Consider the following 13,223-nt stretch of genomic DNA (forward strand, 5'->3'; position numbering starts at 1 on the left):
CTTCCGTTTCTTTCCTGCACTGCACACTTGTTTCAGTCACAGTTTTGGTAATCCCACAAACTACCCCTTGCCAAAATGAGTAAAAAACAAACATCTCTGGAGAGCTTCTTTGAAAAGGGGGAAAGACCCAATGATGAGACAGCAGAAGACTCTGAGACTGCCAACAAAAAGAAAGCTTCATTTAAAAGAAAATACCAACAGTCCTACTTAAATTACAGGTTCATTGCAACAGGTGATTCACATTCTCCAAGCCCATTTTGTATAATATGTGGCGACCGGCTATCCAATGAAGCCATGAAACCTTCAAAACTGCTTTGCCTCATGGAGACCAAGCACCCTGCATTAAAAGACAAGCCTTTTTTCAAAAGAAAAAAACGTGAACACGAAGAACAGAAGCAATTATTGAAGGACACCACTTCATCAAATGTGTCTGCACTGAGAGCATCATTCTTAGCGGCTAACCACATTGCTAAAGCTAAGAAGCCCTTTACTATTGGTGAAGAATTGATCCTGCCTGCTGCTAAGGACATTTGCTGTGAACTTTTAGGAGAGGCTGCAGTTCAAAAGGTGGCGCGTGTTCCTCTTTCGGCTAGCACCATAACTAGACAAATTGATGAAATAGCAGAGGATATTGAGGCACAATTGTTAGAGAGGATTAATGACTCACCGTGGTAAGCAATTCAGGTTGACGAGTCTACCGATGTTGACAACAAGGCAACAATGCTTGTTTTTGTGCGATACATTTTTCAGGAGGATATGCATGAGGATATGTTATGTGCACTTTTGTTGCCAACCAACACCACAGCTGCAGAACTATTCAAGTCTTTGAACGATTACATATTAGGAAAACTGAATTGGTCATTTTGTGTGGGTTTATGCATGGATGGAGCGTCCGCCATGACTGGACAGCTTTCTGGTTTCACTACTCGGGTCAAGTAGTTCGTTTCTGAATGTGAGTCTACACACTGTGTCATCGATAGATAAATGCTGGCTAGCCGAAAAATGTCACCTGAACTTAGAAACGTTTTGCAGGATGTGATTAAAATTATCAACCACATTAAAGTACATGCCCTTAGCTCACATCTGTTTGCGCAGCTCTGTGAGGAGATGGACGCAGAGCACACACGTCTTCTCTTTTACACAGAAGTGAGATGGCTTTCTAAAGGTAGATCACTGGCCAGAGTTTTTGAGTTCTGAGAGCCACTCCAGAGATTTCTTTTAGAAAAACAGTCACCACTGGCAGCACATTCCAGTGACACGGAATGGGTCGCAAAACTTGCTTACTTGTGTGACATATTCAACCTGCTCAACGAACTCAATCTGTCACTTCAGGGGAGAACGACAACTGTGTTCAAGACGGCACATAAAGTGGCTGCATTCAAAGCCAAACTGGAATTATGGGGGTGACGAGTGAACATTGGGACTTTTGACATGTTTCAAACATTAGCAGAGATTTTGAAAGAGACTGAACCAGGGCCTTCTTTCTCCCAGCTGGTGCATGATCACCTATCTCAGCTTTCAAAAGAGTTTGAGCATTACTTCCCAACCACAAAAGACCCCCGAACTGGGAAGGAATGGATCCGCAACCCATTTGTGAATAAGCCAGGTGAATCGACTTTGTGCTAGAAGAGGATCAACTGCTTGAGATCGCAAATGACGGTGGCCTTAAAAGTATGTTTGAGACTTCAAATCTCCATACGTTCTGGATTAAAGTCAAGGCAGAATAACCTGAGATTGCCACAAAAGCACTGAAAAGCCCACTTCCATTTCCAACATCCTATCTTTTTGAAGCAGGGTTTTCTGCAGCGACAGCAACCAAAACGAGATTACAGAGTAGACTGGACATAACAACACACTTTGGGTGTCACTGTCTCCCATCACCCCCAGATGGGACCGTCTAGTTGCAGGAAAACAAGCTCAGGGTTCCCACTGATTCTGCATTATGGTGAGTTGTATGATTATTTCATTATATATTACAGTGTAATAATAATAGAAATAAAGTGCACAATAAATGTAATGCAATTGAATCATCCCAAAACCATCCCCCCCCCTCCGGTCCATGGAAAAATTGTCTTCCATGAAACCAGTCCCTGGTGCCAAAAAGATTGCAGACCTCTGTTTTACAAGACTTTATTTGTTATTCTACCAAGTGCTACTCTGTGGTGTATTTCTTGACTGCTGGTTCTTTTTCTGTTGATCGTCAATTCTAAGAGGCAGAAGGTATCTACCACTTCAGTATCATCATTGTCAGTTCTGAGTCTGGTTCCTGTTATCATTAGTTTGATCTTTATAGTTAAGTAGCAATTTTTCACTGTGCTCCTTGACTTTCATTACTAGAGCTTCCAGATCATTTGCATTTTCAGCAATCAGAATATTGTAATCAACATAGAATGGGTTATGTTTCTTCCTCCAATTTTAAAACCACACACATCTTCTTCCAATCCAGCTTCCCTCAGCACATATTCAGCATATAGATCGAATAAATATGAGGAGAGTATACAGCCTTGTCTCACTCTTTTGCTGATCAGGAGCCATTCTGTTTTCACCATGTTCTGTCCAGATTTTGACTTCCTGACCTTTGTATAAGTTTTGCATGAGGACGTTGAGATGTTCTGGGATTCCCATTTTTCTAAGCACATTCCACAATTTGACATGATCAGCCCAAGGCCTTTCTATAATCAATGAACTGTTGTTGTTTATTCATTTAGTCACTTCCAACTCTTCGTGACTTCATGGACCACCCATGCCAGAGCTTCCTGTCGGTTGTCGCCACCCCCAGCTCCCCCAGGGTCGAATCCGTCACCTCTAGAATATCATCTATCCATCTTGCCCTTGGTCAGCCCCTCTTCCTTTTGCCCTCCACTCTCCCTAGCATCAGCATCTTCTCCAGGCTGTCCTGTCTTCTCATTATGTGGCCAAAGTATTTCAGTTTTGCCTTTAATACTCCCTCAAGTGAGCAGTCTGGCTTTATTTCCTGGAGTATGGACTGGTTTGATCTCCTTGCAGTCCAAGGCACTCTCAGAATTTTCCTCCAACACCACAGTTCCAATGCATCTATCTTCCTTCTCTCAGCCTTCCTTATGGTCCAGCTCTCGCAGCCATATGTTACTACAGGGAACACCATTGCTTTAACTATGCGGACCTTTGTTGTCAATGTGATGTCTCTGCTCTTAACTATTTTATCGAGATTGATCATTGCTCTTCTCCCAAGGATTAAGCGTCTTCTGATTTCCTGACTGCAGTCAGCATCTGCAGTAATCTTTGCACCTAGAAATACGAAGTCTTTCACTGCTTCTACATTTTCTCCCTCTATTTGCCAGTTATCAATCAAGCTGGTTGCCATAACCTTGGTTGTTTTGAGGTTTAGCTGCAAGCCAGCTTTTGCACTTTCTTCTTTCACCTTCATCATAAGGCTAATCAATGAACTACATATTAGGTATTCTTTGGCTTTCTCAATTATTCAGTGTGCATCAGCAATAATGTCTCATTTTCCTTGGCCTTCTCTAAAATCAGCTTGAACATTTGGCATCTCCCTTTCCATGCAGGGCTCTTATCTGCATTGGACAATTGTAAGCATTATTTTCCTAGCTTATGAAATAAAATAAAGTTTTGTACCTAAAGAACAGAAACACTGCCCTTGTGGTGAGGGGGAAATTGAAATTTTGGGTCATGTATTACTCTGTTGCTTCTTTCATGAAGACTTCCAAAATATGTGTATTTTTCCCATTCAAATACCAGGAGATGGGAGTTTCAGGCAATGTAGCCTGGTTCTGAAACACAATCAGTTCCTCCAATTAAAGTGATGCTGAGCCCTGTCTAGATTACTATAACTCAATATACTGTATAATCCTTTCCTTTTTTTAAAAAATAACCTATTATTCTAGTCTCACTATCTTGCTGTTATCTCACTTCTAGTTGTTTGGATTATAACTACAATAATCCCAATTAAATCCTAGTAGGGCTACAGCAAGTATTAGGCTCATAAATTAGGATAATTTTAAATGGTTACTATGTCTTATAGTTCTTAGTATTTCTCATGTATTCATAATTATTTATTTTAACTATTTTTAGCATTTAGAGTATAAATAATAATTTTTATAGGGCTTTTCCCTGGTTTCATACTTTATATTTTGTAACCCCATGCTAATACATTTTTTTCACTTTATTTTATTAACATGCTATTCTGCTACTTTTTTTTGAATAATTGTTACATTGTTTGTTTTATGTTGCTCTATGACCAAAAAAGTAGCAAACAATAAAAATATATCCTTTTACAACATAGAAAAAATGTGCAATTTTTTTTCCTTACCCATAATCCACAATTCGATAAAAGGTTTCAGCTTAGTAAGTACTGACTTTGTAGTGCATATTATAGATGTGCATACTAATGCATATATGAATACCAGTCTCACTGAAAAAAGATTTGTTTAGCTAGTAGTTAGTAAATTGCTGGTAAAATGAAAGCAAAAGAGTTTGGTAAAATGAAAGGAAAAAATTGGTATCTTTCAAGTTTCTAGCTTCTCAGTTGCTTGAAAGCTAGTATTTAACCTAAGAAAACTGAGTCATTTGTAAAATAAATGCACTAGGCTAAAAAAAAAAGCATAATGTTTGATGGTGTATCTCTAAGGATCAATATATGCATCCTCTTTTTATTGATTTGAGTTAAAATGTTCACGGATTCTCAACAGTACGAAGTTAGAAGATACTTAAATGTAAATATGTATATGCTGCATTTTTTTTCTGGATATTTATTGGATAGGGAGAAAGATGGTTTATGATGTAAATTTAGCCATAGATTTTACTTGCTTGTCAGACTTCTTCAGTGTTGCAAAATTTTAAAGGCTTGGCTTGGCTTGGCTTGGCTTGGCTTGGCTTGGCTTGGCTTGGCCTTGCCTTGCCTTGCCTTGCCTTGTCTTGCCTTGCCTTGCCTTGCCTTGCCTTGCCTTGCCTTGCTTCGCTTGTATCACTTTTACAAAAAAATTTTTGAGTGTGCAAATCAAAAATGGAAGTGGGTTTTTTGGGGATGTATCTCAGGAATGTTCATAGTGTAAATAAGTCTATTAATTATTTTATACTACATTGCTTGCATTTTTAACTAATGTTTAACATTATATTTGTTTAACAAATATAATAAATACATAATTAATAACTATTGAGAAATTTCTTAGATTTATAATAAAATAAGTGAACTCTAAAATGTCAGTACTATATATCCTTTTATAAAATAGTTTTATAAACATTTTAAAAAACTGTTATAAATCACTTGTTTATTTGAAATTTGGTTAAAATAGGCTCTGTTTTTATATTCTTGCATACAAAAGCAATTCAACAAGTTTATTTCTTGAAAGCAGACATTTCTTCCCTGTGTCCCTGCAGTCTGCTTCATAGATAGTAGATTTATAAAAGAAACTGGATACTGCTCTGCAGCTGGTTTCATTTTTTATTGTTTTGATGAATTGATGCTGCTGATGTGGTAGTTCACATAAAATGTTATCTTTTTGATGGTTATTTAATAATGCAGAATTTGGAATTGTTTGTATTGAACAGATTATCTCCTGGTTCTGATGTCTATGTCACCGTGTCATCCATTGCCTTAGCAAGATCACAGCAGTGTCGTAACTCTCCAAGCAATTTGTCATCCTCAAGTGAAACTGGCTCTGGTGGAGGGACATACAGACAAAAATCTATGCCTGAAGGGTAGGCCTCAGATGTGTTTACTGCCTTATGCTTACTGTATGTCTTAGGCTTTTTTTTATGTGTGTTTTGATTGTTTTTGCTTGAGAATCTGAAGAGAAAAAAAAAAGGTTACCCAGTCCTATAACAAGTGTTCCTAATGTCATGGCTTCTCTATTCCTCATACGCAGAAAAGTATGTGAAATTAAAGCCCAGTATTCTGGTACTTAGATGTAAACAGTTTCTTGTATTGCCACATCTGAGGTGGCATCTTGAAAAACCATAATATTAGTTCTTTGCTAAAAAGTTGAATAAAACATTCCACATTCAAACTTCGCTTAACTGTCTGTGTGTCCATGTGTGTGTGTGTGTGTGTGTGTGTTCACACTGACACAGAAAATACGTGTTCAGGACAATCCCATCAGTTCATTTATTTGCCCAAGTCCCAACTTGTCCATTTATTTTGAACAGGAGGCTATAACGTATCATTCATCTCCTTGTCATCTCTTCTCTCCCTTATCAAATATTGCAGATGTAACTGGCTCTGTATATCTTCATTCTTTGCATCTGTCATAGTCTTGATTGATCACAGAGATTGCAATTGAATATACAAAGCCAGTTTAAACCAAAAGCAGTTGTTCCCATATTGTGTTACTGGGCAGATTAAAAGTATAATGGGTAACTAAATGTTCTATTGACTCTAATTATGAATAGTAGCCTCTTAACAAAATTATGAAGGCAAGCATACGTGACAGCTACTGTGACTGAATCTGAAAAAAGTAATGATGTTCTTGACACATGAAGTTAAATTCCTCTCTCACAATATTAGAGTCTGAAGCTAAATGATGAGAACATTGAGATGCCCCCCCCAAAACAAACCCTCTTTGCATAGCAATTTAAACTTAGGAAATTCTGTTGCATAGCAATTTAAACTTAGGAAATTCTGTTGCATAGCAATTTAAACTTAGGAAATTCTGTTCGCAAGTCATGGAAAAACAAATTCATAGAGGATAAAACTCAGTGGCTACTAGTCATAATAGTTGTCTGTTGCCTCCAGATCAAAGGCAATTTGCCCTGAGATAATGGTGGTTGTTGCTGAACAGTAGGGAAGGTCTATTGCTCTCATGTCCATTGTGAGTCTATCATTATTCTTATTTTCCTAAGTCTATTCAGGTAACCAAGAGGTACTATTGATGGCAACTTTGTTTTATCCCTGATCATCTGACCAACAAATTCTTTACTATCAGCATTGTCTCTAGTCTGTATCTGTCAACTAATCCTCATCCTCTGTCTAATGACTAATTACAGTTGCTGAAGCTATGAGCCTTAGGGGAGTATATGCTTTTTGCAAATGAATTATACAATTGGCTGTACCTAACAATTTTGGGATGATTTAACTGATTGTAATCTAGTAATTACAAAGCATCTTTAAATGATATTTCCCATATGGAGAATATAATAATTAAGGTTTCTTTACACAGATTTGGAATGAGTAGAAGATCTCCTGCCTCCATTGATAGACAGAACACAGATACTAGTGGCAGTGGCAAATCCACCCCCAGTTGGCAGAGAAGTGAGGATAGTATTGTTGATCAGATGGGTGAGTATTTCTTTCTTGCAAAAGTTCTATTTCTTGTACCCCCAGGTGACTTTGACAACTCATTCCGGTGCAATAAGCATTGTTCTTACTTGTTTTTCTGTTAATCCGAATGAATTATAGTAACATGGATGCAGTATTGGATGGCACTTATTTATTAGAAACAAATGTCTGTGCAGAATAAATGCATCCTAATAGCCCAATCCCTGGAACGCTTTCTCAAAAAGCTGTACTATAGGCATATTTAATACTTGACTTTATTTATGTTTGTTTGTTTTAGCCCTTGCACTTTTTTTTCCCAATATAGCATCAGCTTGATGAGCTTATTTTAATTCTCATTGTGTTCCTTTCTGACAGCAAGGAATATTCAGGTAATTGTTTGATTGTTGACGATGATATACAAATATAAAAATATAAGTGAGACAAATCTCTATTTAGCCAAGATATTTTCCCCCACTAATGAATATGTCATCAGTTAAGATCTTAAATGAAGGAAATGTTCTCAGCCATGCAAATCCTCAGCAGTCAGCTGATATGTATAGTCAAGTCCTTGTATGGAATTTTCAGCATACAGCCCTGGCTCTGTAGCTGCTGTGCTTGATATCAATTGCCTTAGATTCCACTAAAGTTTTTGAAATGATAGCAATTTTAGTATATTTTTATTATCTCAGTGACAGTGGTGCATTGTGACTAGCTTTAGCAAAGAATGCCAGTGCTAAGAGCACGGCTTCTTGGTAGGCAGTATAATGAAAGCAGAACAATCATCAGTTCTCAAACTTAATCCAGGTTGGGTAACTGCATAACCTTTTGAGGACTGTACAAATGAATGGGCAATCCCACAACTGCACAAACATAATAATTCGTAGAATAGTTTTATCCTCTCTATAACATACAAGCATATGCACATACTATCTCTCCCCACTACCATCATGTACAACACGCACAATTCATGATGGGATCGATAAGAAGCTTTAGTAGTTCTGCTCCAGATTGTTGTTTCTCGACTCATCGGTGAACAAGGTCACTGGGCCAGGGGCTGATCTTCACTTCCACCACAGTTCTTTGCTTCCCAGATACAAGCTGTGAGCTGAGGAGTGGGAGCCAATGGGTAGGAGTTTCAGAAATGTGGAAGAGAGGAGAGGAGAGAGGATGGAAATTGGACAGGAAGTATTTGTGTTGGATATTTGAGTAAAAAAAACAAAGGAGTTTGGAGACAAACAGATTCGCAGAGTAGAAACTGGCACAGGTCAAGATCAGTTTCCTGGTAGGATTCTCTAAATACTTGGAAGACCAACTAATAGGAAAAGAAACCTTCTGTTATAATGTTACCTTGAAAAGCAAAAATATATTGCAGTTTTCTCAGATAAACAGAAACATTTTTTCCTGTCCTATCCTGTTTGACAGTAATACTGAATAGATGAGAGGTAATCCATTGTCCTAGGCTAGCTGAATGATAGAAAATGGCATAATGAAAGAAACTGGAACTGCTCAGATCTTCCTATTATGTTTGTGCTTATAGTAGACAGCTACTATATTCTTGAGGATTCAGGACAGAGTGAAATATTTAGTCTCTGGGAAGAATTTTGAAAATAAAATACAATTTTCAGTTCCAAAACTGAAACAGAGTATACTCTGTTCTATTCATGTCAAGGATTCAATAAGCTGTTAAATCCATCTATTGATTCCTCATCTCCCTCCCAGATCTACTTAGTAGGGAAAAAACTGTGATTATACTTATCTTTAGTTTCCATTTGGACAAACAACTTCAATCACATATGTTTTTTTCATTTTTTATTGCGGTGATGATAAAACATGTGCAATCTTTTCAGAATAACTTTGCAGTTCCTGTGTCATGTGTTGTTGTTTCCACTTAACTACGATAAAGTTCTGTTATAAAAAGTACAATATTCATCATTTTTTTAAAAAATTAAGTAAATAAGGTAAGTGGTTTATTTTAAGAAGGACTGAGTACAATATTACCTATCGGCCTCTCTTTGAGTAGGTTTATGTTTTAGGACACTTAGAAGTACCATCTCACACAAACCTAAATAACTGTATTCTAATTATTGTAAGTTGTATCAAGCTGATATAAACAGAATACCTTGTTAACAGAAGTTCATTTGATTGAACAGAGATTTCTGTAGAAAGTAGATTCAGACAAAAATTCATTCTGGGCAACTTTCCTCTCCCCTCTTCACTCTCTTGTGCTGCCCCCATCTGTTAAAATGTATAGAGTGAAAAGTAACATAGGTTGCAAAGAGGAATTGCTGAAAATCACCTCCCTTGCCATTCCATTAAAACGAGCCTCTGCTGGGGGAAAAAAATCCATGAGTGGAAAAACACTAAATAGATACTGCCTGATGTAGCAAAGATTTTATTCTTCAGCTTTAAGTCGGCAACATTAGAAAACAGAGGTCACCTTCTGGTTCTTTATAGACCTACAACAGTTTCTCATTATTTTTAAAATGTGAGGCAATAGATTACATAAGTTTCCTCAATGGAAATGCCATTATTGCATGTTATATTACAGAAGCAACATGCCACCTCCCTGCAGTGTCCAAAGTGCTGCCATCCTTCAGAGAAAGTCCAACGGGAAGATTGATGAGGCAGGATCCAGTAGTTCACCTATCTCCAAATAAGCAGGGCCATGTAAGTTCACCTTCTGATTTTTATTCAAAGTGTCTTAAAAAAAGTTCAAAAGATAACAGTGTCTCTTAAAAATTTGTACTTTCCCCAAATTATGGTTGCTTTTAGGAGTATAGATGTGCAGCATATTTATCATGAGATTGTTATTATAAAACTGAATATAAGGTGTGTTAATTAAAATACTTCCCTGCCAACTCACAGGCAGAATTTTGCTTCAGACTGTAGTATGATGGTTTGAGGATCTGCAAATCTTCCTGTTAGAAAAAAATTCAAATCTTCTACATAGCAAATTTTCAGGATTTATCAATATTTATATAGGAATTAATACTTATACTGATCTTCAGATCTCTACTAATATAGGTAGTTCTCACTTAATGGGCCTAATTGGGATTGGCAACTCCATCACTAAGAAAAACAGTCATTAAGCAAAACATCATGTTTTGCTTTTCCATTCACTTTGCTTGTTGAAGCCAGCTGGAAAGGTTGCAAATGGTGATCACATGACTACGGGACGCTGCAGTCGTATCGTAATGCGTGATGATTGCCAAGTACCCAAATTGCAATCCCATGACCACAGGGACACTGCAGTGGTCATAAGTGCAAGGACCAGTTGTAAATCATTTTTTCAGCGCCATCATAGCTCCAAACAGTTGCTAAACGAATGGTTGTTAAGCAAGGACTGTCTATACCCCTGTATGGTTATTATGTTACCCTTTCCTTTCTTGGCATTTAAATTTGAACATTTCTTCTTACAAAGGCTGCATCCCAAATCCCTTATTTATTTTAAGTCCAGTCATATTATCTTGTAACTACAGATTCCTAAAGGGAAAGGAACAGGTCTGAGAACATTTTCCAACAATTAAAATCTTGAAAAGCTGCTAAAATTTCTTTTTAAGACTATGTAAATTCTTATATATTGAATATGTTCTTCAATATATCTTGCATTCTTAAATATTTTGTATTTGCCATTACATATGACTAAATCCTTAGCTGCTGCCAGTGTAATTAGTGGATTAATGATTTGGTTTAGCTGACATACCATCTCCAGTAATATATTGTTGATTTGGATATAAATTGCTATGCAAGCTAATTAGCAGTACATTTCTTGTGTGAAGGAATCCCACACTGCTTCAAAGCAGTTCTTTGGCCTCATAACCTCAAGATGTAATGAGATCGTTAATTCCCAAAATTTCCAGACTGGCCAGGAATTCTGTTACTTGAAACTTCTGGAGAGCACCATGGCAGGGAAGGCTGCTGTAGAGTTATTACAGCTCCTCAAGCTGTAGGGCGGCCTGTTTCTCTCTGCTGATTTGTAAGGATCCAGAGTAGACCTTTAGTCCATAGTTTATATATAAGAAATGATACAATAACTTAACTTGAGATTATATAAAATACCCATGAAATGTTGCTAATTTTCTGTTTCTGTTTGCATAACAACTCAAAATCTGGATCTTTTTCTTGGATGTACTCATTGGATGTATTCATTTTACTTAGCTTAGATCTAGCTGTATGAAGGTTCTTTTTTCTATTATTTAACCAATCATTTCGTACTTTTTAAGCATATTATGAAAAGTGACACATTTAATAAAATTATTAAATTATATTTAATAAATATATTAAATTTGCATGGTGATAAATTTAAATTAAATATCTTGCAGATCTTCCAAAGTAATCTATCAAGGGATGTTACAGGTTGCTACTTCCCTAGTAGTATACTGAGGTGAATGTTTCTCACTTTATGTTTGTAGACAGTTAATGCATATTTTCCATTACTCTATAATTTCAGTAATGAGCAGTTCCTCCCGTTTTGTGTTATTTCATTCCAAAATATTGAATTTAATTCAGAGTCTTGTATGTGTGTCTGCGTGTAGTCCGACAGCCACTACTCCAGCCACTCAAGCAGTAATACACTGTCCAGCAATGCTTCCAGTGTCCATAGTGATGAGAAGTGGTATGACAGTGGAGACAGGACTGAATCAGAACTGAATAGTTACAACTACCTTCAAGGCACTTCTGCCGACAGTGGCATCGATACCACTTCATACGGTCCCAGCCATAGTAGTTCAGCCTCTCTGGGCAACTCAGCAACGTCTCCCCGATCAGGACTCATAAAAGAAAAAGTGGCGTCGCTCTGGCACAGTTCCAGTGAAGTGGTCTCCATTGCAGATCGGACTTTAGAAAAAGAGAGCCACATGATGGACAGAAAAACAGAATCTTCATTGAGCTTGGACATCCATACCAAAAGCCAACCAGCCTCCAATCCTTTAACAAGAGAGAACAGTGCTTTTAGTCTTAGTGATGCTGTTTCCCATGCAAGGTAATCTTTTTTTTAAAAAATTATGTATTTGAAGGCTCTTTCTAGATATTTCTAGCAGCTGTGAGAAGTGGGTGTTTTAGAAAATAACAGTACATGTTTCTTAGTAGCTTAGCAGTTTGAAGAAGAGATACTGTGCAGAGAGTTTGAAAATGCAAGTATGTTTCTCTTTCTTTTAGTGGATGGAGACTCAACTCCATCTGTCGTAGGAATTCTTAAAGCAGGAGTGTCTACATCATTGCATGAAATTCATATATTCCACTTTTGGAGTGGATGGCTATAATAAACAATAATAATAATAATAATAGCATATTACTAAATGTTATATTTGTATAAGGCCAGAGCATGATAACATGGCAATATTTCAACCATAGTTTAAATAACTGGGACTTAGGCTGCAAGGTCATATATTCCTCTTACTTCACCACACAAATTTTCCCTCAGGTTCCCCTTGATCCTCAAGTTAGAGATAACCATATTTAAGTAGTCTTTTTACCTGAGTGAATGAAACCTATTGAATGCTAATGTTTATGTACTGAATTAGATTTGTGCTAGTAAAGGGGCCTAACCTGAAAAAATACTTCTCTTATTTGTTCCATAAAAAGCACAGAGCATGAATTTTGTAGTGCAAGTTTAGTCGTCTCTTATCTGTCAGTGAACTATTTCACTGAGGGATGTGCGTTGGATTCATGTGAAGAGTGGAACATGATGCAAAACAAAGTAATTGTTCGGAACTCCTCTTTACTGATCTGAACTCCTCTTCACTGATTGCAGGCCTCCAGAACTTTTTCCCAAGCTAATTCTTTGGAATATGTAGTACCATGAAGAGTGGTTTTTTGACAGCCATGTCAGAGGAGAAATGTTAAGAAATTTTCAAGTGGGAGATGTCCAAGCAAATTTCAGACAGATAAACTGAAATAAATTTGTGCAAAAGGAATTGATATTCATCAGGAATTATGCTTCTTCCTGAATATGGTCAAGTTAACTGTTGTA

General features: G+C 37.1%; 1 protein-coding gene across 1 annotated transcript in view; it reads left to right on the top strand.

The window, feature by feature from the left end:
- SIPA1L1 (signal induced proliferation associated 1 like 1) overlaps nucleotides 1–13,223 on the top strand; it is a 206,339-nt gene that overhangs the window by 162,870 nt on the left and 30,246 nt on the right. The window contains exons 12-15 of the mRNA XM_063289841.1: nucleotides 5,548–5,697; nucleotides 7,155–7,273; nucleotides 9,801–9,919; nucleotides 11,788–12,233. Of these exons, the coding sequence (XP_063145911.1) occupies nucleotides 5,548–5,697; nucleotides 7,155–7,273; nucleotides 9,801–9,919; nucleotides 11,788–12,233 (834 nt within the window). The remainder of the gene's footprint in view (nucleotides 1–5,547; nucleotides 5,698–7,154; nucleotides 7,274–9,800; nucleotides 9,920–11,787; nucleotides 12,234–13,223) is intronic.

The sequence above is a fragment of the Candoia aspera genome, chromosome 1 (assembly GCF_035149785.1).
Source record: "Candoia aspera isolate rCanAsp1 chromosome 1, rCanAsp1.hap2, whole genome shotgun sequence".
In the NCBI taxonomy this organism is placed as follows: domain Eukaryota; kingdom Metazoa; phylum Chordata; class Lepidosauria; order Squamata; family Boidae; genus Candoia; species Candoia aspera.